The 26,853-nt window shown below is 41.9% G+C and overlaps 1 protein-coding gene across 2 annotated transcripts in view; it reads left to right on the plus strand.

Annotated features, from left to right (window-relative positions):
- The window catches only part of SARS1 (seryl-tRNA synthetase 1), a 31,284-nt gene extending 23,687 nt beyond the window's left edge, over window positions 1–7,597 (plus strand). For both annotated transcript variants that reach the window (XM_061632516.1, XM_061632517.1), the window contains exons 9-11: window positions 3,925–4,082; window positions 6,237–6,366; window positions 6,926–7,597. In XM_061632516.1, the coding sequence (XP_061488500.1) occupies window positions 3,925–4,082; window positions 6,237–6,366; window positions 6,926–7,083 (446 nt within the window). In that variant the 3' untranslated portion in view covers window positions 7,084–7,597. The remainder of the gene's footprint in view (window positions 1–3,924; window positions 4,083–6,236; window positions 6,367–6,925) is intronic.
- Window positions 7,598–26,853: the final 19,256 nt, after the last annotated feature.

The raw sequence follows: 26,853 nt of genomic DNA on the forward strand, positions 1-26,853 counted from the left end.
TCATCCGCATAAAGCAGGATTTGCACTTTGTCATCACCTAATTTAGGGGAGTGAGATTGAATGACATCCAAAGCTGAGGGAAGATCGGCTAGGTATAGATTAAACAACATAGGAGCTAGTACACATCCTTGCCTGACTCCTCGGGTAGAATGTATCTCATGGGAAAGATGGCCTTGAAGGTTACATCGAACCCGAACCGAGGTATTGTGACATAGAGCTGCTATCAGACAAAGAAGTCTCCTATCAATATGAAGGGATTCTAATTTCTTCCAAAGACGGGAGCGAGAGATAGAATCGAAAGCTGCCTTTAGGTCAATAAAGGCAACAAACAATTTGCCTCCACGTGGCTTAGAGAATCTATTAGCCTTCTGCGCCAAGAGTAGACAATGATCCAAAGCAGAGTGTCCTGATTTAAAGCCAATCTGGTCTTGGCCCAAGATATTATTGGAGCTGACCCATAATTTCAGTTTATTGCCTAGGTAGCTGGCATAGATCTTGCCTACCACCGAGAGTAGGCTAATAGGCCTATAGTTGTTTGGATCATTCCTTGGGCCTTTTTTGTAGATTGGGATGATAAAAGCCTTAAGCCAAGAGACTGGGATCATTCCAGATTTAATAAGCGTAAATACAGAGGCCAACATGGAGGCCCACCAGCTAATATTACACTTAAGTAGTTCAGGAGGAATACCATCTGGGCCAGCCGCCTTGCCATTTTTGAGTTGCGTAATCAACTCAGCAATGGTATCTGGTCAACTGGGGGCCATTCGGGAGTGTCAGACAAGTCAAGGGGAGAAAATTGGGAGTCTATAAAGTCCTCATTGTTGAATACTGCACGAAAATGTTGCTCCCAGGTATCGGCAGTTATGAAACAACCCGGGCTATCGTTAAAGTTGGATAAGGCTCCAGATACTAACTGCCAAAAGGTCTTGGAGCTACGAGTAACAATTGCAGCCTCAAGCAAGCGCCAAGATTCCTGCATAGCCTCATATTTCTTTTTGGCTATAAGTTTCTTGTACTCTCTAAGCAATACGTAGTATGAATGCAGAAGCTGACGTTCATTATTATTGCGATAGTCACGATAGACTGATCGAATTGTACGCTTTACATCTCTGCAGTCCTTGTCGAACCAGCGGTTATGCGGAACTTTCGAGCGACCACGGTTAGGCACCGTAATCTTATGGAGTAGAGCATTCGCAGATTGCATCAGATTCTCATAGATGGTCAGGCCTACATTCGACAAAGCAGTCGAGGTAGTCGAGGTCAGCTGGGTTACAAGCTGGACTGTACGAGGGAGTTGAATAAAATGGAGGAACAGCTGGCCAAATTTAGAGGACCATTTAACTTTATTATATGTGGTCAGTGAGGATAAATTTGTAAAAATCGGGGGTGATTTATATAGTTGGACTTTGCCACGGGTAGTAAAAAAGTACTCAAGAGGCAAATGGTCGCTGTCCGTGAAGGGTGTTGACAGGAGACTCCTATTCCCCTGACAGAATTCCCATGGCCAGAGTTAACAGTCAGCCGCTCTGATTGGAGGTCTGTGAGTGGAACAGGGCATCTAGCAACTCTCAACACCCTTCACTAACTACACTTCCCAGGATTCTTTGAGAGAAGCCATGACTGTCCAAAGTGAAATAAAGGCCTGGTGTGGATGTGGCCCGGGATAGCTTTGGTTTAAATTTGGGTGGGAGGCTGCATGTGCCTGCTGTAGAATAAAAAGGTGGGGGAAACCCTGAAAAAGAATGATACTGTTCACAATGTTTTCCTTTTGGAAAGGAAAGGGGCTTCCCCTCTGCCTAGTGCCCACCCACCAAATGTCCTCCCCTCCCTTCCCCTTCCTGCCCCCCTCCTCCCCCCTGCCCCTTCCCCAAGTCAGTTTCACCTATCCTAAGCATGATTGCACAGGAGTAAATCCCACTGAACTCAAAAAGCATTCAAATGATCAAAACTGCCCTCTCCTCCCTCCTAACCCCACCCTCTTGCCACTTCCCTCTTTCTTCCTTTATTCCTCCATCCCCATCCCCTTCCAATCCCCTCCTTCCCCATCCCACTCCCCTCCTCTTCCCCCTGTGGTCAGTTTTACCTATTCTAGGACTACGATCTGGGAGACCAGGGTTCAAATCCCCACACAACCATGAAGCTCACTGGGTGACCTTGGGCCTCAGAGGAAGGCAATGGTAAACCACCTCTGAATACCGATTACCATGAAAACCCTATTCATAGGGTTGCCATAAGTCAGAATCAACTTGAAGGCAGTCCATTTCATTTTCAAGCATGATTGCACGGTAGTAAATCCAATTGAACTCAATAAGTATGCAGATGATCACCCCTCCCCCTCCTTCCCATCAGCTCCCCTTGCCTCCCCCTTCCTTCACCCCTCCCCTTCCAATCCCCTCCTTCTGCTCTCCTGTCCTCCTCCTTCCTTCCCTCTACTCTCCCCTCCCCCCCTCCTCCACCATGGTCAGTTTTACCTATCCTAGCCATGATTGCACAGAAGTAAATCCCATTGAACTCAATAAGATGCAAATGATCAGATCTGCCTTTCCCTTCCTTCTCCTCTCCTCTCCCTTCTTCCTTCCTCTCCTCCCCTGCGCACTCCAGGCCTCCCTCCCCATGCTCAGTTTTACCTGTCCTAAGCATGATTGCATGGGAGTAAATCCCACTGAACTCAGTAAGCATGCAAATGATCAATCCATTCTCAGCAAACTTGCACAGGATCCCATTTCTTATCTCCTGGACTAAAAAGCAGGGAAATTCACTAATAGGCAAAAAACCTTGCAGTTAAAGAATGTACCTATAGCCAAAAGATATTTCTATCAAACTTTAAAAAGCAAGGAAATTGGGCAGCTATAGTGAACTGCCCTACAAATTTGTCAAAATGGAAACACAATTTGGGTTGGTCTTTCACAGTCCAATTCACTTCCTGTGTAGCTTGGAAGAATTTGGTAACATGTGACCCTGAGCATATGGGGAGTGGCGCCAACACCTGCCATCTCGAAAGATGGAGAATTACATTTTTGTATGTTTGTTGGTGGTGTTCTTACTTTGCTTCCTTTCTGTGTTACTACTGTTTCTACAGAGAATCTAAACTAGAAAATTATATTTCATTATTCATCCTAAAAATCTGTGTCAAATTTATTTTTATTAACTGCAAAGCCTTTTTATTGGTTGATGTCATATGATGGTGAAGATAGCCTTTACTGTTGCAAACTGGAGGTTATGCTCTATTTCTATTGTGGGCGCATTAACAGCTGAATCCAAAACTGCAGTTTGATGTAAAATCGGACGGATTACAATATGTTGCTACATAAGCAATGACTCTAGCTGTTGGAAAAACAAACTTGGCCTGTTAATGCGCCCACAATAGAAATAGAGCATAACCTCCAGTTTGCAACAATAAAGGCTATCTTCACCATCATATGACATCAACCAATAAAAAGGCTTTGCAGTTAATAAAAATAAATTTGACACAGATTTTTAGGATGAATAATGAAATATAATTTTCTAGTTTAGATTCTCTGTAGAAACAGTAGTAACACAGAAAGGAAGCAAAGTAAGAACACCACCAACAAACATACAAAAATGTAATTCTCCATCTTTCGAGATGGCAGGTGTTGGCGCCACTCCCCATATGCTCAGGGTCACATGTTACCAAATTCTTCCAAGCTACACAGGAAGTGAATTGGACTGTGAAAGACCAACCCAAATTGTGTTTCCATTTTGACAAATTTGTAGGGCAGTCCAGTAGAGAGGAAGTCAGGTCTCCTGCTCCCCTGTTGCATTCACTATAGCTGCCCAATTTCCTTGCTTTTTAAAGTTTGATAGAAATATCTGTTGGCTATAAGTACTTACGTTCTTAAACTGCAAGGTTCTCCTTATTACAGTATTGAATCAGTGCCTGAATGCTGCCTCGTGATGTTACAGGCTCCTTAAATCACGCTGCCAGTAAGAAGTTGGACTTGGAGGCATGGTTCCCAGGTTCAGGAGCTTTCCGTGAACTTGTTTCTTGCTCCAACTGTACTGACTATCAGGCCCGTCGGCTACGGATCCGCTATGGACAAACCAAGAAGATGATGGACAAAGTAGGTTGCTTTATATCTTTTAGCCGTCCTGGAGCGTTGTAACCAATTAATTGGTGTTCTAGCCAGTAGTTATTTGGGTTCTCTGGAAGGTACTGCTACTTACATACTGTACCCTTTTGCTAGTCTGAATTTTTATTCTTCATCTGAGTTGATTGCCTCAAAGATTGCCATTTTGAATCCTTACTAGGAAGACAAGTTGGCACTGATATTTGCTCTAGAGATCTAGCAAGAATTGGAAAGACACAGTTAATTTCCATATTGTTACATAAAGAGCTAGGTTCTCTGTCATTTTGTCTCACTTTTTCTCCTGTGATGCTGCTATAGAAACATCCAGTTTAAGAATAGTCCATGTGCCAATTGAGAATTATTGAACTTTCAGCAAGGATCCCTAGGACCTCTAACATGAGAATATTAAAAATATGATCCCTTAAAATTATGGAGAATGTAGAAATTGAGACCGAAAGAATTAGTAAAGATTGGACTTTCCCTTTATAATAGACTTTTTATTTAAAAGACATAAGGTTGTATCCAACAAAGTCACTGTGCTGATGGAATGACTTCTGCTTGCACATCATACTTCTCCCTCTCCTCCCCTGTGGTTCCCACCCCGCAGCCATATCTGCTCCAGTGAGTTGTGGAAATCCCACCAAGCAGATTTGGGGATGGTGTTGGGGGTTGCACAGGGGGAGAAGAGGGAAAGGTAATTCTGTTACACAAGCAGAAGCTATTGTGCTTCTGTAGTGACTCTATTGCATGCAACCAATGGTTGAAGAGGACTGTTCCTGGCATCCTGAAGATCACTGATGAAAAACTGCTTTTAATTAATTAATTTATTTTATTATACTTATATACCGCCTCATAGCCGAAGCTCTCTGGGCGGTTTACAGTAACTAAAAACATTAAAACAAATACAATTTAAAACAGATCTTATAAAAATAATTTAAAACACAATTTAAAAATTTAAACAGTATAAAACAGATGCTAAAATGCCTGGGAGAAGAGGAAAATCTTGACCTGGCGCCGAAAAGATAACAGTGTTGGCACCAGGCGCACCTCGTCAAAAACATCCTTCCATTATTTGGGGGCCACCACTGAGAAGGCCCTCTCCTTTGTTGCCAGCCTCCGAGCTTCCCTTGGAGTAGGCACCCGGAGGAGGGCCTTTGATCTTGAACGTAGTGTACGGGTGGGTTCGTATCGGGAGAGGCGTTCCATCAGGTATTGTGGTCCCAAGCCATGTAAGGCTTTATAGGTCAAAACCAGCACCTTGAATCGAGCTCAGAAACATACAGGCAGCCAATGCAAGCGGGCCAGAATCGGTTTTATATGTTCAGACCTTCTGGTCCCTGTTACCAATCTGGCTGCTGCATTTTGCACAAACTGCAGTTTCCAAACCGTCTTTAAAGGCAGCCCCACGTAGAGTGCATTGCAGTAATCTAATTTGGAGGTTACCAGAGCATGGACCACTGAAGCCAGGTTATCCCTGCCCAGATAGGGACAGAATCAAGCGAGGTATCCAGAGCACAGCCTTGTCCCGATTTCTTGGGTGAGTTTCAGTTGGTGCAGCTTGAGGACGTTGACAAGGTGCTTGGACAGGTTCGTGCTGTGTTTTAAGCTGTGTTTTAGAATATTTTAAACTGTTTTTTTTTCTTTGTTATATAGTTTCATGTTTGCCACCCTGGGCTCCTTCAGGAGGAAGGGCGGGATATAAATTCAATAAATAAATAAACCTATAATAGGTGCTTAAGAGTATTTAGATATTGCATATTAATAGATAAATCTGCATTCATAACAACACACTTAAAGGCAAAACTCATTTATTTTCATTGTCACAACTAATCACAGGAAAATGAGACGTTATCTAGTCTGACTGGTGATCCAATCTACCTTATGGCTTCCAAATGTGTAGATAAGCAAGCCTGTTGCAGAGTGATTGGTTAGCCAGAGCATGTTAGTTACAGCGTTCCTAAATCAGAGCAATTATGTTTGTTAGACTGAAGACTTCACCAGTCTGGATGATTAAATATTAGAATGGAAGGTGAGCTTTATTGGCAGTTATTTTAGAGATGGTGTTTATCCTCCTCCAAGATGTGTTTGTTTGCAGCTGATTTTGCTTGTTGGGGAACTCTCAGAATGCAATAGGTTTTGTTCTTATAGGTGGAATTTGTGCATATGCTCAATGCCACGATGTGTGCCACAACACGTGCTATGTGTGCCATCCTCGAGAATTATCAGACAGACGAAGGAATCATTGTACCAGAGAAATTAAGGGACTTCATGCCACCAGGTAATAAAAGGAAAATGCTAGCTACCCTCCCCATATCCATCTATTTTGTTCCATCAAATTACCTTTGTTGTCTGAGCCTACCTACTCTTCTCAAACCTTAAAATAATTAAGATAATTTTGCCTGACTAGAGCAGGAGGTTATACAGTGTGACTTGCGCTGGATCTTCTCTCAACACCAGATAAAGAGGATCCATTGTAACTGCTAGTTTTACTGAGCCATAACATTTCAAAAGTTCTACAATGCATCTTTTGAGTGCTAGCCTCCTGCCCAAGAACATCAACACCAGTTTAGGAACAGCGTATAAAATGTTGAGTGGGTTCTCTTAATAACTATGGCCTACATTACTAGTTGTGGTCTTGCTGGAAAGAGAGGGTAAGCTTAGATGTGTCCCTCTCACCTATTTACTTCACCTTGTCACGGGGTAAACCAGTTGAGGTAACTGTGTAAGAGTGGTTTGGTTTGCGCAAATGGAAGGAGGATTCTTGTTGATTCTTGCTTTGCAGAAATTTGGCCCTTCTGTGCTTACTCTGTTCTCTTATTCTGCTTTTCTTCCTCTAGGACTAAAAGAAATGATAAAATTTGTAAAACCTGCTCCGATTGATCAAGAACTTTCCAAGAAGCAAAAGAAACAACATGAGGGAGGCAAAAAGAAATCAGCTGGTGGGGACTGTGCTCTGGAAGGAAAGATGCAGAGCATGGATGTGAACAGTTCCTAAAACGGATCCTTCTGCTACTTTTACTGAGGTTGCACAATTTAGTGCATAAAGTTGAGGGGGGACTCCTGGATATGAGTTGCTACTTTGTTTCATCCCTCCTGTCACTATGGGCAGGTTACTTTTTTCCATCTCGGCTTCCGCCCTCAGTAGCACGGGAAGATATTCCTTCCCATGGTGGCTGTGAGGATCCACTGGTGTTTGTCTGCACTTTGAATATGGAAAGCACTACAGGTGCTCACTCATTCCCCAGATGTTTGTACGTACTACTTTATGTTAATTATCTGTGGAAACTGTTTCTGTTCAAACTCCTAGTTGGAAATCCAAACAGAGGGAACAAACTGCTGTATCATGTTTATTTGCTGAAAATTTGCAGAAACAACAAGGGTTGAAGCAAAGATCAAAAGGGAAAATAAGTATAGGCATGTGCAATTTCACTGTCAAGACAGTCTTTGCCTCATAGGATTTTACCTGATTTGGTGGGACTCGGTGAATAAAGCAAACAATGAAGAAATCAGTGCTTTTCTCAGTTATATTTTATTACTCTTCTGTATTTCTTGGATTTCTTAATTTAACAACATTATTTGTATCTGTTCAAATATGAATCAAATTTACACAGATGGGTAAATGGATATGGTTTGACAATGTAGGTTAATAGAAATTAACTTCTTTTATTTTACTATTGCCCTATTAGCAGTGTGCGTCCTAATACGGTTGTGCAGTACTTTATGTCAGTATTATAACTTGGCCTGTATTGTTTATTTGCTATAATTATCCATAATATTGCAGATATTTAGCTCATTCAAATTATAATACTTCATATAGCTGTGGAATTTGCACAGCACAAAGGTGTCCCTAGTCATATAACATGGTTGATTAAAAGATCCAACTCTTTTTCCACAATCACTTTCCTAGTGTGAGAATAGAAAAGATGGGAGTGGAGGCAACTGTGGAACAGGATAATTAGGAGGATAAAAATAGATTTTAAAATTATATTTTTTATGTTGTAGTAAGTGTCTGTCTTTAAGTGTAACTGTGTTTAAAATGAAAACTAACTTTAATACAGATAGGGATGTTAACGTCTAAATGTAATCCTTGAAATTGAAATTTTGATCCTCTGTCAAAAACTTTTGGTTTAAACCTCTTGTGTGTACAAGAAAGCAACGAAAAATATCTGACTTCTGGGAACAAGCATTGTAAATATGATAAAATAGGTCATGTGTTGTGGCAAATTATTTTTATATGACACACAGCATAGACATTTAGGGATCAGCCGCAACTACAGTTTTTAAAGTCTTATTTACTCCAGAGGGGAGTCTTAAGCCCATGGCTTACTCTCCCATAGAAACCAATGGAAGTGAAGCATGTTTAGAGGGTGCCATTACTTTCCATCATGTGGATAAACACTGTTTTCCCCAGTAGCTATCAGCCCTTACTTCTGGAAGTTCTTCAAGTGTGTAATCTTGGTTAATGTGCTTACATATGTGCAAGAGTACAATAAGATAATATTCAATCTAATGGAATATATTATACAGCCACGAGAGTCCCAGCAACTCTCAGCACCCTTCACTAACTACACTTCCCAGGATTCTTTGGAGGAAGCCATGACTAAAGTGATATAAAGGTCTGGTGTGGATGTGGCCAGGGGCAGCTTTGGTTTAAATTTGGGTGGGAGATTACATGTGCCTGCTGTAGAATAAAAAGGTGGGGGAAACCATGAAAAACAATGATACTGTTCACATTGTTTTTCTTTCAGAAAGGAAAGGGACTTCCCCTCTGCCCAGTGCCAATCCACCCAAACTCCTCCTCTACCCTTCCTCCCCTTTTCTCCCCCTTCCTCTCCCCTCCCTGTCCCTCCCCCAGGTCAGTTTCACATATCCTAGGCATGATTCTACAGGAGTAAATCCCACTGAACTCAAAAAGCATGCAAATGATCAAACCTGCCCTCCCCATCTCCTCCCTCCTATCCCCTCCCACTTCCTTTGCTCCTCCCTCCCCTTCCAATCCCCTCCCTCCTCCGCTCTCCTTCCTTCTGTCACCTACCACTTCTGCATCGTCAGTTTTACCTATTCGAAGCATGATTGCAGGGGAGTAAATCCCACTGAACTCTATAAGGATGCAAATTATCAGACCTGCCCTTCCCCTCCTTCCTTCTCTTTTCTTCCTCCCCTCCCCTCTTCCTCTTCCCCTGCCCACTTCACCCCCCCCTCACCCATGGTCAGCTTCACCTAAGCATGATTGCACGAGAGTAAGTCCTACTGAACTCAATAGACAAGCAAATGATCAAACCTCTCCCCCTCCCACCTGTTCTCCTCCTCCCCTCTGCCCTTTTGCCCTTCTTTCTCCCCTCACCATTCCCCCACGATCATTTTCACCTATCCTAAGCATGATTGCAGGGGACTAAATCCCATTGAAGTCAATAAGCATGCAAATGATCAATCCATTCTCAGCAAACTTGCACAGGATCCCATTTCTTACCTCCCGGATTAAAAAGAGAAATTCACTTGTGGTTTAAGAACGTACCTATAGCCAACAGACCTTTCCATCAAACTTTTAAAAGCAGGGAAATTGGGCACCAGTAATGTACCAGGGGAACAGGAGACCAGACCTCCTGTCTGAGATACTGTACTGCCCTACAAATTTGTAAAAATGCAAACACAATTTGGATTGGTTTTCCACAGTCCAATCCACTTCCTGTGTAGCTTGGAAGAATTTGGTAACGTGCCTCTTACAACACCTGCAGTCAGCCCAAATAACAGAAACAAGACATGTGCTGTGCTGATCTTGTTCTAACAGGGAGGATGCAACTATATTAAAACAGTTGATATTGTTCTGACAGTCACTTTAAATATGTTGATTTACTTTGCAATTTTAGTGACGTTTCCTATAGTAAATCATTTTCTTTTGCTTCTGTTTCTGTGAATATGTGAACTACAGCAACACTTTGCAACACTAAAAAAAAGCTCTAAAATTGTGGAATAATGGCACTAACTATTCTGCAGAATAGTTTTCAATGGACATGAGTGTCTCAGGACAAGATAAAACACTGGGAGGTGAAATATATTCTAGCAAATTTCTAGGTGTGCTCTGTTTTTAATTGACCATGCCCACCTTTCCTTAAGTGAAGTGGTTTAAGCACAGCAGACTGAAAACATGCATGTTGGGCAAGCCAGGTTTGTTTTTTCCAACAGCTAGATTCATTGCTTAAGTAGCAATATACTGTAATCAGTCTGATTTTATATCAAACTGCAGTTTCAGATTCAACTGTTAATGCACCCAAAATAGAAATAGAATGTAACCTCCAATTTGAAACACAAAAGGCTGTCTTCACCATCATATGACACTGACCAATAAGGCTTTGAAATTAATAAAAATAAATTTGACACAGATTTCTAGGATGAATAATGAGAGAAATGCAATTTTCTACATTAGATTCTCTGTAGAAATAATAGTAACACAGGAAAGAAGCAAAGTAAGAACATCAACAAACATACAAAAATGTAATTCTCCTTTGGAGATAGCAGGTATTGCCACCGCTCACCATATGCTTAGAGGCACATGTTACCAAATTCTTCCAAGCTACACAGGAAGTGGATTGGACTGTGAAAGACCAACCCAAATTGTGTTTGCATTTTGACAAATTTGTAGGGCAGTCCAATATCTCAGAGAGGAGGTCAGGTCTTCTGCTCCCCTGTTGCATTCACTATAGCTGCCCAATCTCCTGCTTTTTAAAGTTGGATAGAAATATCTGTTGGCTATAGGTACGTTCTTAAACCACAAGTTTTTTTACCTATTAGTGAATATGTATGTGTAAAATTGGGGATGCCTGGCTTGGTGGTACTACATGTTAAAAGGATCTTGGTATTGTAGTCAATCACAAGTTGAATGGTGAAGAGTTCTGTGGGTTTCTGGTTGGGATATGGAGAAATTCTATGACAATTTCTTTTTTACAGTAGTGCTGGTGGTATGGTGGCTTATATACAAGTTCAGACCTTTTCAGAACATGGCACTCCGTTTTTTGTTTGGTTTGTTGTTGTTGTTTGTGCATCTCTTGTGAGCACAAAAAAAATACACTTAAACATTCTTAAGCTACTCAGAAAGTGGAAATAGGTTCTGCTGTAGCGACAAACACTGAGCAATTGTTTGCGATATTTGGAGAAGGTGTGGCTGCCAGACATCTTCCCCTCACATCACCCGTGGAGATGGAACTATTTTACAAGCTTCAAACATTTTCTTGCTGGGAAAATGCCCTGCCACTTCAGTTTCCATTGCCATTTGGTAGGTGGTTAGGTCAATACAACCAATCAGTAAGTATCTGTGACATCACTGGTGACCAACAAAACACTCCTTCCACTCCTTTGTTGTTGTTATATGCCTTCAAGTCAGTTACGACTTATGGGAACCCTATGAATCAGTGACCTCCAAGAGCATCTGTTGTGAACCACCCTGTTCAGATCTTGTAAGTTCAGGTCTGTGTCTTCCTTTATGAAATCACTCCATCTCTTGTTTGGCCTTCCTTTTTTTCTACTCCATTCTGTTTTCCCCAGCATTATTGTTTTTTCTAGTGAATCATGTCTTCTCATTATGTGTCCAAAGTATGACAACCTCATCTTTTGAGCTTCTAGTGATAGTTCTAGTTTAATTTGTTCTAACACCCTATTGTTATTTTTTTGTAGTCCATGGTGTGTACAAAGCTCTCCTCCAACACCACATTGCAAATGAGCTGATTTTTCTCTTACCCACTTTTTTCACTGTCCAACTTTCACATCCATACATAGAGATCACTAGCCTCTTGTCCAGAGTATAGGTTGTGCATCAGGACAATCAGATGCTGTGGCACACCCATTTCTTTTAAAGCATTCCATCATTTTTCATGATCTACACAGTCAAAGGCTTTGCTGTAATCTATAAAGCACAGGATGATTTCCTTCTGAAATTCCACTCCTATTCACTTAAAAATTAACAAATTGAGCATTCTCTTTTTTTAGTATAGCCTTTTCTGTCATCTGCAAGTAGAGTTAACAGTTCAACAACTGTGAGAATCGTTATCAGCTGCCCAAGAAAACTTTGGTTATGGGGAGGCACACAAATGTCATACATAGTTTTTTTTATATATTGCCATGTAATTGACTGCTGTGGCCAGTGAGATGAGGTGGGAGGTAGTACTTGGCTGCTGGCATTGAGCAATTAGTGGGGTAGTGGAGACCTATGTCCTTGCCAACAGTTATTAAATGGTGTTGAAATGCAACATTAGTGCTATACTGTATATATGTATGTAGGGCTGCTGACTTTGCTCCAGTGAGTCCAGGCCACTGTTCCTGGTCTGCCAGTTGCCACATACCTCCATGGTGCAGAACATGCCTCTGATGCCACCTCTCAATACCAGTTGGTGAGGATGTGAAGTTTCCCTTCTTGTCACACAACTGGTGCAGCTGAGCATAGCCTCTTACCCTGTCTTGCCAAGGGGCTGTTTTAAAGGCAGAAAGTTTCTCCAGGTTGCTGATCTGACAATCCTACTAAAGGATTTTTGCAAGAACTGGATGATCAGACACAAATGAGGATGGTTCCTGTTCCTTTAATAGTTGCATAGCAGAGGGAATTTCAAGCAATAGTCGTCACTTTCATGCCAGCCAAAATTCCATCTTCTGTGCATCTTTTAGAGGTACAGGGATCCTGTCCACTTTTCCAGCTAGTTAGGCAAGGGGCTACGAAAGGGGCAGGGTTTTTTTTTCAATGAGAGCTTGACAGGAATGCTTTGATTTTGCCAGTTGGTGGCAATAGCAACACCATTTCTCCAATTACATTGTTACTTTATGCAAACAAAGGGCAAAGGAAGCCCTACTGATCTATAACAAATATTCCACAGTTAGGCAATTCCTTTATTCGTATCAACCAAAATGTCACAAAATATAGTTAGCAAGCTCTCCAAGAACTCTTATCATGCTAGATGTTAAACTAGGTACAGGACAGGGGAGTCTTCTTGATGTTGAAGCCACAAAGTCTGCATTTAGACATAGTCTTAAGATTGAAGTAAGAGGAGATAACAAAGTTGCAACACAACCCTATGCAGTTTATTCAAAAGTAACTCTGACTGAATTCATTCAGATTTACTCCTAGATAAGTGTAGGAAGGATTGCAGCCTATCAGAGCCTAATAATGCTGTTGATGAGCATAGGAAAATTATAGTCTCTTAAAGCATTTCCTAGATTGAAACTACAGAAATAGTTAATGTAATGAAAAGTTCCCATTTTGGCATAGTTTACCTAGGGGATGTAGCAGTTGTGTGAAAGCAGCATGCAGGTCTATGTTTACATAAGAACAAGACTGGTATGTGAGATGTAGAGTGGAGTCTCATTTGCATTGGTGTATATGAAAGAACACATAGAGATCTCTATGTATGGATGTTAGAACAAATTAAACCAGAACTATCACTAGAAGCTAAAATGGTGAAACTGAGGTTATCATACTTTGGACTCATAATGAGAAGACCTGATTCACTAGAAAAGACAATAATGCTAGGAAAAACAGAAGGGAGTAGAAAAAGATGAAGACCAAACAAGAGATGGATTGATTCCATAAAGGAAGTCACAGACTTGAACTTGCAAGATCTGAACAGGGTGGTTTATGACAGATGCTCTTGGAGGTCACTGATTCATAGGGATGCCATAAGTCGTAATCAACTTGAAGGCACATAACAACAAAAATGTAAATGGTGTACTGGAGCGTTGCTTAACTGCACGAAAAGAAGTTTGTGTATTTGCAAAGAGAACTTTGTATAGCAGAGACTGTTATGCATATAGGTGAGAGATTATAGTGCATCAGTGTGCCTATAATTATACGCAATCCTGTTTTTTCACTTGGGCTTATTATTACTGTGTTTTATGTCGTTTCTTACTGTAGTTGCTTTTCAACTGTTTTATTGTTGGCTTCTACACACACACACACTGCTGTTTTTATTGTGTTTCACTATTTTTGTAAGCCATCTTGAATTATATGAGGAAAGGAGGGGGGGAATATTTTTTTAAATGTCCACTATTTCTACTTTCCGGAAACCATCAAAGGTATTTTTGTTTCAATAAGCTTTTTCAGTTGTCTGCCTAGTTTTTAAATCTATGTGTAGTTGTTATTAAACCTATTTTTGAGTAGTTTCTATTCTAGGATTATAAGTCTCAAGGCATTTATTTATTTACAGTATTTATTAAAAGTATATCCTGCCTTTCTTCCCAAAAGGAGCCCAAAGCAATGAATAAAAACTTTGCCACTGTAAGACCTAGAAACTTCCTTTTATCAAAAATAAATGAGATTCTCAGGAACCCAATACAATTTTCTTTGCCTCTCTGCTTCCATGGATTATTCCATGGAATACACACCGCCCTTATTGTAAAGAGCTGCCTCCTGGAAATCAGCTTAGGTGGTTCCTGCCTAGCCCACAAATATAAACTCTGCCTGGTAGATGCTCAACTTCTCTGGCCCTCAGGGCATTGCAGTGTTGTAAATGAGCCCTGGAAATGTGCTCTCCTCTACCAAACTATGGTCTGTTCACAGAGGTAATCACATGCATCTCATGGAGCGAAGTCGGTCCACTTTTCTTTATTGCATAATGGAAAGATGTGGCTAGTAACTGGCTTGATTATGTTGTGTTTAGATTTGTTACCTCTGCTATTTGGTGATGTGGAGTCACTTTGGTTGGCGGATTCTAAAGAAGATATTTTACTGACCTGTCTTTGTATATCTTTTTTAAAAATGAGCAAGGACCTTATCAGATTGACTTTCTCTTCAGGCCCGAAAATGTCTGAATGGTGCTCGAGGAACAACTCCACTAGAGCAGACAGTAGACTTCAACTTTTTCAGACCTGGGACTCGCTGTTCTCCTAAATCTACAACATTGGACTCATTTTTCATTTCTTACTGTATAAGTACATTTTTTTCTTATTATTAAGAGCTAGGATGACCAGATGGAAATGACCTTGATATTTGGACAAAATATGGATTTCTAAAATATATTGTTTTATTTATTACATTTGTCACTTTTTACAAAAATGTATCCACGCAACTTTTAAATATTAAAAATAACAACTTATCAACCATTTTTCAAAACCAGATACATTTTGGTAGGTGTAGTCTGCTGGGCAGGTATAAGAAACTCCATCTACTGATGTTCTCTCTTCACAACTATTACTAAAATAATCTCTCATCTTTTTTCATTGTGTTGCCCTTTTCCTCTCTCATTCAGAATTGTTTTTTAAATGGTGGAGGCACAGCTGGCATTGACCAAAGGCTTCTGTCTCTGTCCTGTCTCTTCAGCAGGTTTCCAGATAATTCCTGGGGTAGAGAAGCTGTTGAAATTGTTAACTGCTCCTGTTAGACAACTTAAAAATCCATACTACATCCATGATCAGATAGCAACTAGAATGAACCTTTTCTTGCACTTATTTTTTTGAGATTTGCAGTCACCAGTGTTGACCTGCCATTACCCACCCACCCATCCTACGTACACTCACCCTCTGATACCTCAGAACTGGAGGTTGGCTTAAGACTCCTGCAAGGTACAGACACAGGTAGTGGGAGTCGTGGTCACTAAAGATCTCATGCTGTGTCTTTAGGCTTTCCCCACAATATAATCCACCAACGGCTTTCTTACCCATGTGGTTTGCTTGCTTTGGTGAGCTCTTAGCTTGTAATGTCACTGTTCTTTAAAGCCAGGCATGTGGGGTGGTTAATCGAGACGTTCAGGCAAAAAAGTTAACCTTTCTTACAGGCGTGGAGCCCTCCCACTCCTGGATATGTTCTCTTTCATTGAGGTGGGGCCAAGATCTCTGCAGAAGCAGTAGCTGATCACATGGAGGTTCCCCATCAGACCTTCATTAGAATGCTTTGTGATGCACAGACAAAGACTTTAGACAGGTTGTCTAGTGTGATTCACTCAGTAGTGGGGTGAGCAGGTTCTTTATTTAACACATTAGAAGATTAATCTAGAACTGGATTTCCCACAACTGCAGCTTCTGCCACAACTCTTAGCCTTTCTCTTAGCCTCTGGGTTGTGATAAGGCTTCATTTGTTGACTTGTGCAACAAACAAGAAAGTTGAAGTAAATTAGGATTATGGGTTACAATGGTGTATACTTTTCTTATTATGTAAATCCTTCTGGCTTGTCCACCTAGTCAATACACACATGCAAAAACCTCCCTAACAAATCTGTGGACTATTACATTTAATTAAAAGGAGAATCCAATCTAGCCTGCAAGCCATTAGACTAGGGTTTCCTACAAAGTTTGTTAAATGTTTGTGCTCTTTGAAGGATTGATCTTATTAAATCTGTAGCTCTTTTTTTTAACTGACCAAATTTTTTGCACACCCTAGAGCAGCTGGTACCCAGAAAGCCAGGGGCAATCTTTCACTGGCTGTTGACCTGCCATCCATCTGACTGAGAGCACTTGCTCCCTGGCTTCCTTTGATCAGCCACAGTGGAGAATAATTCCAAATAGAAAGAGGAACAAAAGAAGCAGCTTGGAGAGGCTCCAATCTGTAATTCAAAAAAGGGGGTTGGAAATTCACATCCCAGCTTGCTACAGCCCTGAGGCGGAGGGGATTTGGAATGGGGGGGTGTTGTTTCACCCCCTCTGATGATTGCCTGTTGTTTTCTGGCTTCCCTCACAGTCATCCTGAAAGAAGGTTGGGAAGGGGGATGCTCAGAAAAAAATCTACCCAAGACAGACATGGTAGACAGATTCCTTCTGTTTAGATTCTGGAAGGTGGGTGTTGTTCAACTGTATAGCAGAGCAAAACCAAGAATGGCAATCAGCATGGAGGATGAGGTGAGTTAATCCAACGCACTCCACAGTGGGGTCCCAGTCAATCCAAGCTCTGTAAATACCAGAGTTAGCAGCAGTTTGCAAACAGTGTGCCTTCAGAAAGGAGCAAGAAAAAGAGATGAGTGTGTTAAGTCATCAAGCACACATTTCGTGCATGGTCTTTATTCAGTGCTGCTGGGTGAGTTACAAGGCACTGAAGCAGGCAGCCCAGCCTTCCTCTTGACATGGAGGGCCTTTTCTCCCACAATGAAAAGAGCAACCCTGCAGGCAGCTTCATAGTTCTCATCCAAATGACATGAAGATGCATGTAAAGCAGGGGTCTAAGCTGGACTCCGAAAGGAGAAGAAATAAAAGCATGGTTTAAGACCATTCTTGCACAATTAATATTACATCTGTCACATCTTGGCTTGCCTTTTATGGTTCTGTGACTTGTGATCATATCAATGGCAGCAAACACCTTGATCGAAATAGTCATGTTTGAGTGATGACACAAGAAGACATAATTTTGAAATGAATTGTGAGATCACCCCCAAAGGCCATGTCTGTACTGAGGATGAACTTGCTCCCACTTGGTGTTTGGAGTGGTTCCAAAGTGGGAGAATTTGTGATGACTTTGCTGCCTCTGTCGGTATGCAGTTGGGGTGATTCTGAGTTAACTAAACTTGTGTCTGATGGTTTTTAATAAGAACAGCTGCAATCCACTGTTCCACATCCATTCTCCTGTCAACAAAACACTATTTATCGTATTTTTTTTGCATTTCCAGATGTAAGCACATAGATGCACACACCTTTGACCTTTTCTTCAGAAACTTGGTTTGGTATCTGGCACATTACCTTCCTCCCCTTTGTATACAGTTCTAGCTATGTGTCACCACTGTGTACATTTGATAAGGTGGGGAAAGGAACTATAGTGGCTGTTTTGATGGCATCAAGAGGGCTACTGCAAGGCAGTAAACAGAGTGTTAGTACTTACTGTGAGAGACTTTAATCCCTGGTGAGCCAAGAACTCATTTGTACAAGTTGCTTTTGGCAAACCTGACCTATCTCAGAGCCCTGGTTTGAGGACAACTAAAGTAAAAATGGTGATTGTTCTCTTGTAATATGCTTTCTATGCTAAAATGTCAGCAGGAGTAGAATTCAGAAGTCAATTAAAGATGCTCTGCTTTAGACATAAGGCCACTATAGAGGTTATGAATATTGGGTGTGTGTATAATGAAAACTGTTAGACTGCTGATCAGATTGGCTCAATCGTGCAATTTTCCTTCCCTACACTTTTTAATGCCCCAGTCCCTTCCAGATCCATAATGCTAGCTCACCCTCCCTTTAAAATTCACCAGTAAAATAAAGCTATTCATTAAATTCAAAGGATGAAGCAAGCACACTGCAGATGTTTCTGTTGGCCTTTGGCTGGGGAGGCAGCCACCTAAACCCTCCAGGCCTAAGGGTCAGCTTACCTAATGCCTTCTCTGCCCACACAAGCAGGGCCAAACATCCCTAGGTATATACAATGAGAGGTAAACAAACATGTTGACTTCCAGCTGCAACCATTACAGGAATGTTTACTGGCTATGTCTGTAATTGCCCAGTTCATACATGACATTTATTCACATGAGTTGTGTGCCCATGAACGGCTAGAAGAACCATAATGTGAATTGGCCATAGCTCTCTGGAAGCTTGTTCTGCTTTAGGATCAGCCGTTTCTGGTGCCCTGAGGGTTGCCCACTAGCCCAACCTCTCCAGTAGCTGTGTCTAGTTGACAACCCAGGAAGGAAGGAGGGGTGTGGAGGCAAGGGACTGAGCAAAAGAATATGCAGCAAGCCATAGGGAAGAGAATCTGTCCAGCACTCCGCATTCCTGTCTCAAAGTAGGCTAACTGATGCTGACCAGGGTTACAATAATGTCCTTTCCAAGGTTCTCAGCTGATCATATTCCTCTTCTCCCAACGAGGTCGTCCCACCCTTCCTCCAGAACAGAGCCAACAATCTGAGTTCCCTTTCTTATCAATGTGATGATTTAGCAGTTCCCTGGGGCCACACCCAGCCATCTTGACATTCCCTCTTGTCCAATACTTGCCTGACTTGTTCTCCACCCATGTGCCCCACTCAGTCCTCCTGCTGCTTTAGGGCTACACTGTATTATTTTGTGCAAAGAAGTCCAGGTCCTTCCTCAAGCAGTCGAGGCTGTTGCTGAGATGTCTTCACTTCAGCAGACAAAATCAGGAGGCAAGATTGCAGGCTCGGCCTATGTATAACACCAGATTCCTTAGTAGTGTAGCGGCCTCTTTGCCTGTCTATTAAATCCTTGTCAATTTCTTTCTGCCCTGGTGCCTCTGAACCTGTTTCTCAGATCAGTGGCTCATGCAAAAATATCAAATGCATGCAACCGCCTCCTGCATCACCCTCTGCAACCAATCAATTGGCACTTCAGTGCTGCTGAATTAGCAGTTCCTTGTCTCCTCCAGGATGAGAATTCACAGGCTCCCAATCTCCCCTTTAGATGTGTATTCTCCTTATTGCAACAGGATGGCCTGACCAAGTGGACTGAGAATATAGCAATACTTCCCATGATTATCCAGCTCCAGAGTGGCTTTATTTATGCCGCTCTTTGTAGCTGCAACTGCCAGATTTACTTGCTAATTTAACATTAATTCCCACATAGAATGCTAAATAATAATTTATCAGGAATATAATAATCCCTGATTTACAGATCTTGTGAAATTAAGCACTTAACTAGCAGGATGAAGTAGATCCCACACAATTCTTTGGTGTTCCTGCAGCAAGAATCTTTCGTTTCACACTCAAAACATATTGGCAGCATTTTTATGTCACAGTAAAGCATAGTTAATAGTTTGCCATGAATGTGCAGATGGCTCCCACTTAACTCCTCTCTTAGCATGTGGGAGCAACAATTCATGTTCCCCAGCTTCATATTTTGTCCAAACCAAGAATCTTTAATAATTGGTCACACAAGGTTTGTTTACGCAAAACCATAACACTAAACCAAGGATCATGGTTTGTTGCTCCTGTTCACATTAGGGGAGGAATAAAGTGGGAGTAATCTCCACATATATAGAAAACCATTAACTATGATTTACCATGATGAACAAACTGGGGCAATTATTTTATGATTTCAGTCAGGTTACCATAATGATAAAGTGTATGTGTCAGTACCTACTGTATATCTATTATTATCAGTGGTGTAGTTGTACAGGGTCTCATGGGGTCTTAGACCCCTTACCTTTTTGGGAGGATGGTCCCAGCAGGGTCCTTATGTCTCCAGCATCCTATGAGCCAATCAACATGAAAGGAGAGTGTGTTAACCACTGAGAAGAGTCTTCTAACGTGCTTCCTTGTCCTTTCCTGTTGATTGGAGTCAATTGGAGTGAAAAGAGGTGAGTCAGCCACTGAAGACTCTTTTTGGAAGCTAACACTCTCTTCTTTTGTGCTTATTAGCTCTTAAGGACTTCTGTTGTTGTACCAGAAGACATTAACAAGGATCTCATTGTTAATAATAATAATAATAATAATAATAATAATAATAATAATAATGATGATGATGATGATGATGATGATGATGATGATGATGTGTATCCTGCCCTTCCTCTCAGAAGAAGCACAGATTCTCCCTGGAGCAATCTGGAATGGTTCTATTACTGGCTATTACATATTCCCAATTGATACAATTTTTTTACTGCTCTATACAATCTGTAGATAAAAAACATTAAACAATCTTGAGAAGCTTGCATAGCAGCCATAAAATTATGTATTCTGCCTTTTCTGTGCAAAATGTTTAGCTCAGATCCTGAATGAAAAGGGATTGAATTACATACCTCCTAAACTTTTTAGAGTAAGTTTATCAAAATAGATCTAGGTGATGCTCACAACTGAGAGAACAGGGAATCTCAAATGGGATTCAAAATTGATTTTAAAAGATATTTGAATTATTTAAGCCTTTAATTCCTGCTGCTATTTTTTTAAGATATACAGCCAGTTTCCAATTCCTGGAAATTATATTTTTACTGTTTCCATGGTAAAGACCCATCTATGCAGCATGAAGAAATCAGTCCTCTGAGATTCAGATCATTTATTTATTTATTTATTAAATTTATATCCCGCCTTATGGCCAAAAGGCCCTCAAGGCGGCTTACAAAAACACGAATATAACACATCATAAAGCATAAATACAATAATGCAATTCTCAAAATTAAATAACAAATAACATTATTAAAAGAAAAGAAAAAACATTTAAATGTGTCACAATAAGAGAACCAAACACTTTATAAAAAGGCCTAGATAAAAATCTTCAATTTCCCAGCAAATAAGTAGCATTTTTATTTTTAACATGTAAATATACACAGTATATACACATTGCAAAACCCTACTTGAGTTTGAGTATTGAGGAAACAATGGCGTTTATTACCGAGACCTGGGTGAGCAATTTGGGAGGCATTAATCTCTCCCAGCTATGCCCACCTGGGTACTTGGTTCAGCATCTGGGTAGATCCGAGGGTCGGGGAGGGGGGATCGCTGTGGTCTATAGAAGTTCCATCCCTCTTGTTAGGCACCCTATCCAGGTGGCTAATGGTCTGGAGTGTCTCCACATTGCGTTGGGTCAGCAAGACAGACTGGGAATACTGTTGGTGTACCGTCCACCCTGCTGCCCAACAGCCTCCCTAACTAAGCTGAAGGAGGTGGTCGCGGATTTATTGTTGCGATCCCCCAAGCTTTTGGTATTGGGGGAATCTCAACATTCATGCCGAGACCGCTTTGTCTGGGGCGGCTCAGGACTTCATGACCTCCATGACAGCCATGGGGCTGTCTCAATTTGTTACTGGCCCTACGCATATCTTGGGACACACTCTAGACTTGATTTTTGCCACTGGATTAGGGGATGGTGATCTGGGAGTGAGGGATTTTACATCTATTCCTTTGTCATGGACAGATCACCGCCTATTGAGGTTTAGACTCACAATGTTTTCTCCCCTCTGCAAGGGTGGAGGACCAATTAAGATGGTCCATCCCCGGAGACTAATGAATCCTGAGGGTTTTCAGAAGGCTCTAGGGAGTTTTCTGGCTGATAAAACTGACGCTCCTGTCGAAACCCTGGTCACTCTGTGGAATACGGAAATGACCCGGGCAGCTGACGCGATCGCCCGATGCGTCCTCTCCTCTGCAGAGCTCAATTGGCTCCTTGGTTTACCCTGGAGCTAGGAGTGATGAAGCAAGAAAGGAGACGGCTTGAGTGCAAATGGAGACGAACTCCCAACGGCTGTAATCATGCACTTGTGAAGGTCTCTACCAAGCTCTATGTGAAGGCGGTGAGGGCAGCAAAGAAGCAGTACTTTGCTGCCTCCATTCAGTCATCTTCTAACCGCCCAGTGGAACTTTATAAAGTTGTTCGGGGACTTTTACACTCTGGTCCTCAGAACGCAATAATACCATCAACAGCCCACTGTAATGAGTTTGTGAGACACTTCCAAGATAAGATCACGAACATCCGCTGGGACCTTGACTCCAATATTGTAGCAGTTGAACCTAACGAGGTGTCCGGAGCACAGTCCTGTCCTGTTTTATTGGATGAATTTCAGTTGGTACAGCTCAAGGATGTGCACAAGGTGCTTGGACAGGTGCGGGCGACCACTTCTGCTCTGGATCCTTGCCCCTCGTGGCTAATAAAAGCTAGCAGGAATGGAACAGCCGGCTGGGCCAAGGAGGTGATCAATGCCTCTTTACGAGAGGGAGTGGTACCACTCTGCCTGAAACAGGCGGTGGTGAGACCGCTCCTAAAAAAACCCTCCTTGGACCCTGACAACCTTGACAACTATAGGCCGGTAGCAAATGTTCCATTCCTGGGCAAGGTTTTAGAGCGTGTGGTCGCTCGCCAGCTCCAGGCTCTCTTGGATGAAACTGATTATCTGGATCCATTTCAATCCGGCTTTCGGCTGGGGTTTGGTACAGAAACAGCCTTGGTCGCCCTGTATGATGACCTCTGTCGGGAGAAAGACAGAGGGAGTGTAACTCTGTTGGTTCTCCTTGATCTCTCAGCGGCTTTTGATACCATCGACCATGGTATCCTTCTGGGGCGACTTGCGGACTTAGGAGTTGGAGGCACTGCTTGGCAGTGGCTGTGCTCCTACCTCGAGAATCGTCTCCAGAAGGTGGTGCTTGGGGAGCATTGCTCGAGTCCCTGGGTACTCCAATATGGGGTCCCACAGGGTTCAGTTCTGTCCCCCATGCTCTTTAATATCTATATGAAGCCGCTGGGTGAGGTCATTAGGAGATTTGGAGTGCGTTTCCAGCAATATGCTGATGATACGCAGCTCTACTTCTCCTTCTCATGTTCTTCAGGTGAGGCTAATGTACTAAACTGCTGCCTGGCCGCGATAATGGACTGGATGAGAGCTAATAAACTGTGACTCAATCCTGACAAGACTGAGATGCTATTGGTGGGGGGGGGGCTCTCTGCACAGATTGTTGATGTCCGACCTACCCTAGATGGGGTTACACTCCCCCTAAAGGAGCAGGTCCGTAGTTTGGGGGTCTTATTAGATCCGCTCCTGTCACTGGAGGCTCAGGTAGCCTCGGTGGCACGGAATGCGTTCTACCAGCTTTGGCTGGTAGCCCAACTACGACCCTATCTGGACAGGGAGAACCTCGCCACAGTTATCCATGCTCTGGTAACCTCTAGATTGGACTACTGTAATGCACTCTACGTAAGGTTACCTTTGAAGACGGTTCGGAAACTTCAGCTGGTGCAGAATGCTGCGGCCAGAGTTCTTACTTGGACTAAAAAATCTGACCATATAACACCTGTTCTGGCCCAACTGCACTGGCTACCAATATGTTTCCGGGCCAGATTCAAAGTGTTGGTTCTTACCTATAAAGCCCTTAATGGCATCGGACCACAATACCTGATGGAACGCCTCTCCCGCTATGTACCTACCCGTTCACTACGCTCGACGTCGAAGGCCCTTCTCCGGGTCCCAACTCATAGGGAGGCCCGGAGATCTAGGGCCTTCTCAGTGGTGGCCCCCGAATTATGGAACACCCTCCCTGATGAGATACGCCTGGTGCCTTCTTTGTTATCTTTTCGGCGCCAGGTAAAGACCTACCTCTTTGCCCAGGCATTTTAATTTTAATTGTAATTTTATTTTATCTTTGTCTTAACCTTGCTTTTAAAATGTTTTTATAGTTGTATTGTACCCACACTCATCTGTATTTAATGTGGTTTTATTCTGTTGTACACCGCCCTGAGAGCTTGTCGCTTATAGGGCAGTCTAAAAGTACAATAAATAAATAAATAAAAAATAAGAAACAATTACAAATAATTAAAGTTCACACATTTGCTCTAGGTACTAGCCTAGACACAATGCTGGAAATTAATTGCTCTTCACAACTCTCTCTCTCCTGCTGGATTCATAGTGGAATCTGCTAGATTCTAACAAGCTTGGGTTTTGTTACAGGCAAAAGAACCTCAGATCTGCTACCAAATTACATTTTGAGCAGAATCTGCCACCAATCCTGTGGACACCATGTATGTTTTCAAAAGAGCAAACAACCTTCTGTGTGTGATGGTTGAATTTTATTATTATTATTGTTATTATTATTTGATTTGTTAGATGCCCATCTGGCAGAGATTAATCTGCCACTCTGGGCAACATACAACAAAACACAAATTTTACTGTCTACTTGCTGATTTCACATTAATTCCCACATAGAAGTGATCTTGTACATGAATTTTGTAACCTGCAATGCAGTTCTTGCTCACACAGCGGCACAACAGGGTAATCAGCCAGCATCACATCTCCCAAGCTGCCCCATTTTTCTGCATTCCTTTCTTATCAGTCTCAGAGTGAATGCATCAATAGTGCACATATCCCAAGGTGCTTTTAGAGGCTTAACAATGGGTGTCTGAATATGAGTCACCGTTATTGGGCTCTTGTCAATGGTGCTGGGTTCCTTCACATGCCTTACAGGATGGGTCCTAAATCCAGGGTGTAATTAATTGATGGCCATTCTCCTTCTGAATGGTACTGTCTAACTTCTTTGTTTTCACTCAGTAGGCTAGGAAGAGAGGCAACATTCCTCACTGTATCCTTGGGATCCATTGATAGCTCCTGCCTGCCTGTCTGTTTGATTGGCTCTCCAGTAGAGAACTGCCTGGCCCTTAGCAGCAGAGACAGAAGTTTTTAAAAAAATTAAGAGAAATGTGCCATAATTTGCCTCTAGTTGTGTCATGTGAATGTACAGGGAGCTGTGTGTTCCAACTTGGCATCCTTGAAGCTGGGTTGCCAGCATTTGTTTTGTTCTAGGCAAAGCAGCACAAAGCAGGCATCTATTGCTAAGGAGTTTGTCTTGGCAAAGCAAAGATCTTTCATTTAGCTATTACTAGTCAGGGTGTGGATGGTCATGTTGTACCCAAAGAATGATGGATGTTGAACAGACTCAGGCTGCAATCCTGTACCCAGTAATCTGGGCATAAGCCCCATTGAGCTCAGTGAGACTTACTTCTAAGTAGACAGGTTTGGAGGATTGTGCTATAAATGACATAGATGAAAAGACAGAATTTTTACATTTTATTGGCCCAGCCATTTTGCAAGCTTGCCATCCTCCACAGATTCATCATCAGTCATAGATTTACACAGCAAAACATTAAAATAGATTTGGTCACTTGCCCAGGATGGTCGAAGTGGTGCTTGGCTTCTCTGCTCTGAGGACACAGGGGAAAATGGAGAGTAGGTATATTTGCCTTCTTTGTTCTCAGGATAAAAATGCCCAAGTAGAGAACCATTCTCTTGGAGCCCCGACATATTAGTTGTGTTGTTGTGAACAAACCCCTGTGAAATATGCTGGCACAGCCCTCTTAACAACTGGTTGTACAGGCAACAATGTCAACTCTCTCTCTTTTTAAAAAACTATCTTAGTTATTTCAGTCATGAGCCGCCACCATGCATTGCTGCTGTTCAACTTCAGTTCATGTCTATTGGGTTTGTGTAGGGTTCCCACTCCCTGAAAATGAATAATGTAGACTTGTGGTTTCTGATAAATTGCTTCCTTTAACATTCTGATGAATGAATACCAGCATAGTCCACCAGTATGATCTGAGACATCTGCCCATTACAAATTTCCCATCAGATGTGAACTCACAATGTACATCATGCTAGCACTTACCAGCTTCTTCATCTGCAATATGGGGGTGGAGACATATATTATGGGCCTATTGTGTAAGAAATACTTGGATAATTTATATGAAGTACTTTGAAGCCTCTACATTGCTATATCAGTGCAATTATTTTTATGCTATTCATTTTATATCTACATTGTATTAATAATAATGTGTTATACAACTGTTGAAAAGCAAGAAGACATAACCTTCATGGAACAGCTAACATTTCAATATCTGAGAATGTAATTCTAGGCACGTCTGTCTATTAAAAAATAAGTCCCAGTGAGTTCAATGGGACTTACTCCGAAGTAAGTGTGTATAGGATTGCAGTCTGATGTATATAAACACATAAGTATGCTCACACACTTAACCACTTTTTATCATCCAATGGCTTAAGAGTGTACATTTTTGACTGAAATGAGGATTTGAACTTGTGTCTATGAATGTGAGTCATAATGAGTTTCCCAACCATAGAACAGAAACTTTGATCACATTGCTGGCACTAAGTAAACGGTAAGTACCGTTTAGCCGTTTTTCTGGATTAATCAGTCCAAAGGAAGAGATGTGATTATGGCGATATGCACCTGCAGTGAGTGAGGCTGTGAGAAAGCTGGAGGCATTGCCCTTTTAAGACGCACCATTCCAGGAGCAGCCAGTCTTGTGCAAGCAGGTTCCTTGCAGATGAGGAAACATACACAAGCAAAATGTGCTGCAAAAGTTGGTGTAAAGGAAAGGAAGGAGACTGAGATGGAAGGGAAAGCAAGAACTCAGGCCCTCTATCCGACTCTTGCCCCAG

The sequence above is a fragment of the Rhineura floridana genome, chromosome 6, assembly GCF_030035675.1.
Source record: "Rhineura floridana isolate rRhiFlo1 chromosome 6, rRhiFlo1.hap2, whole genome shotgun sequence".
Taxonomy (NCBI): Eukaryota; Metazoa; Chordata; class Lepidosauria; order Squamata; family Rhineuridae; genus Rhineura; species Rhineura floridana.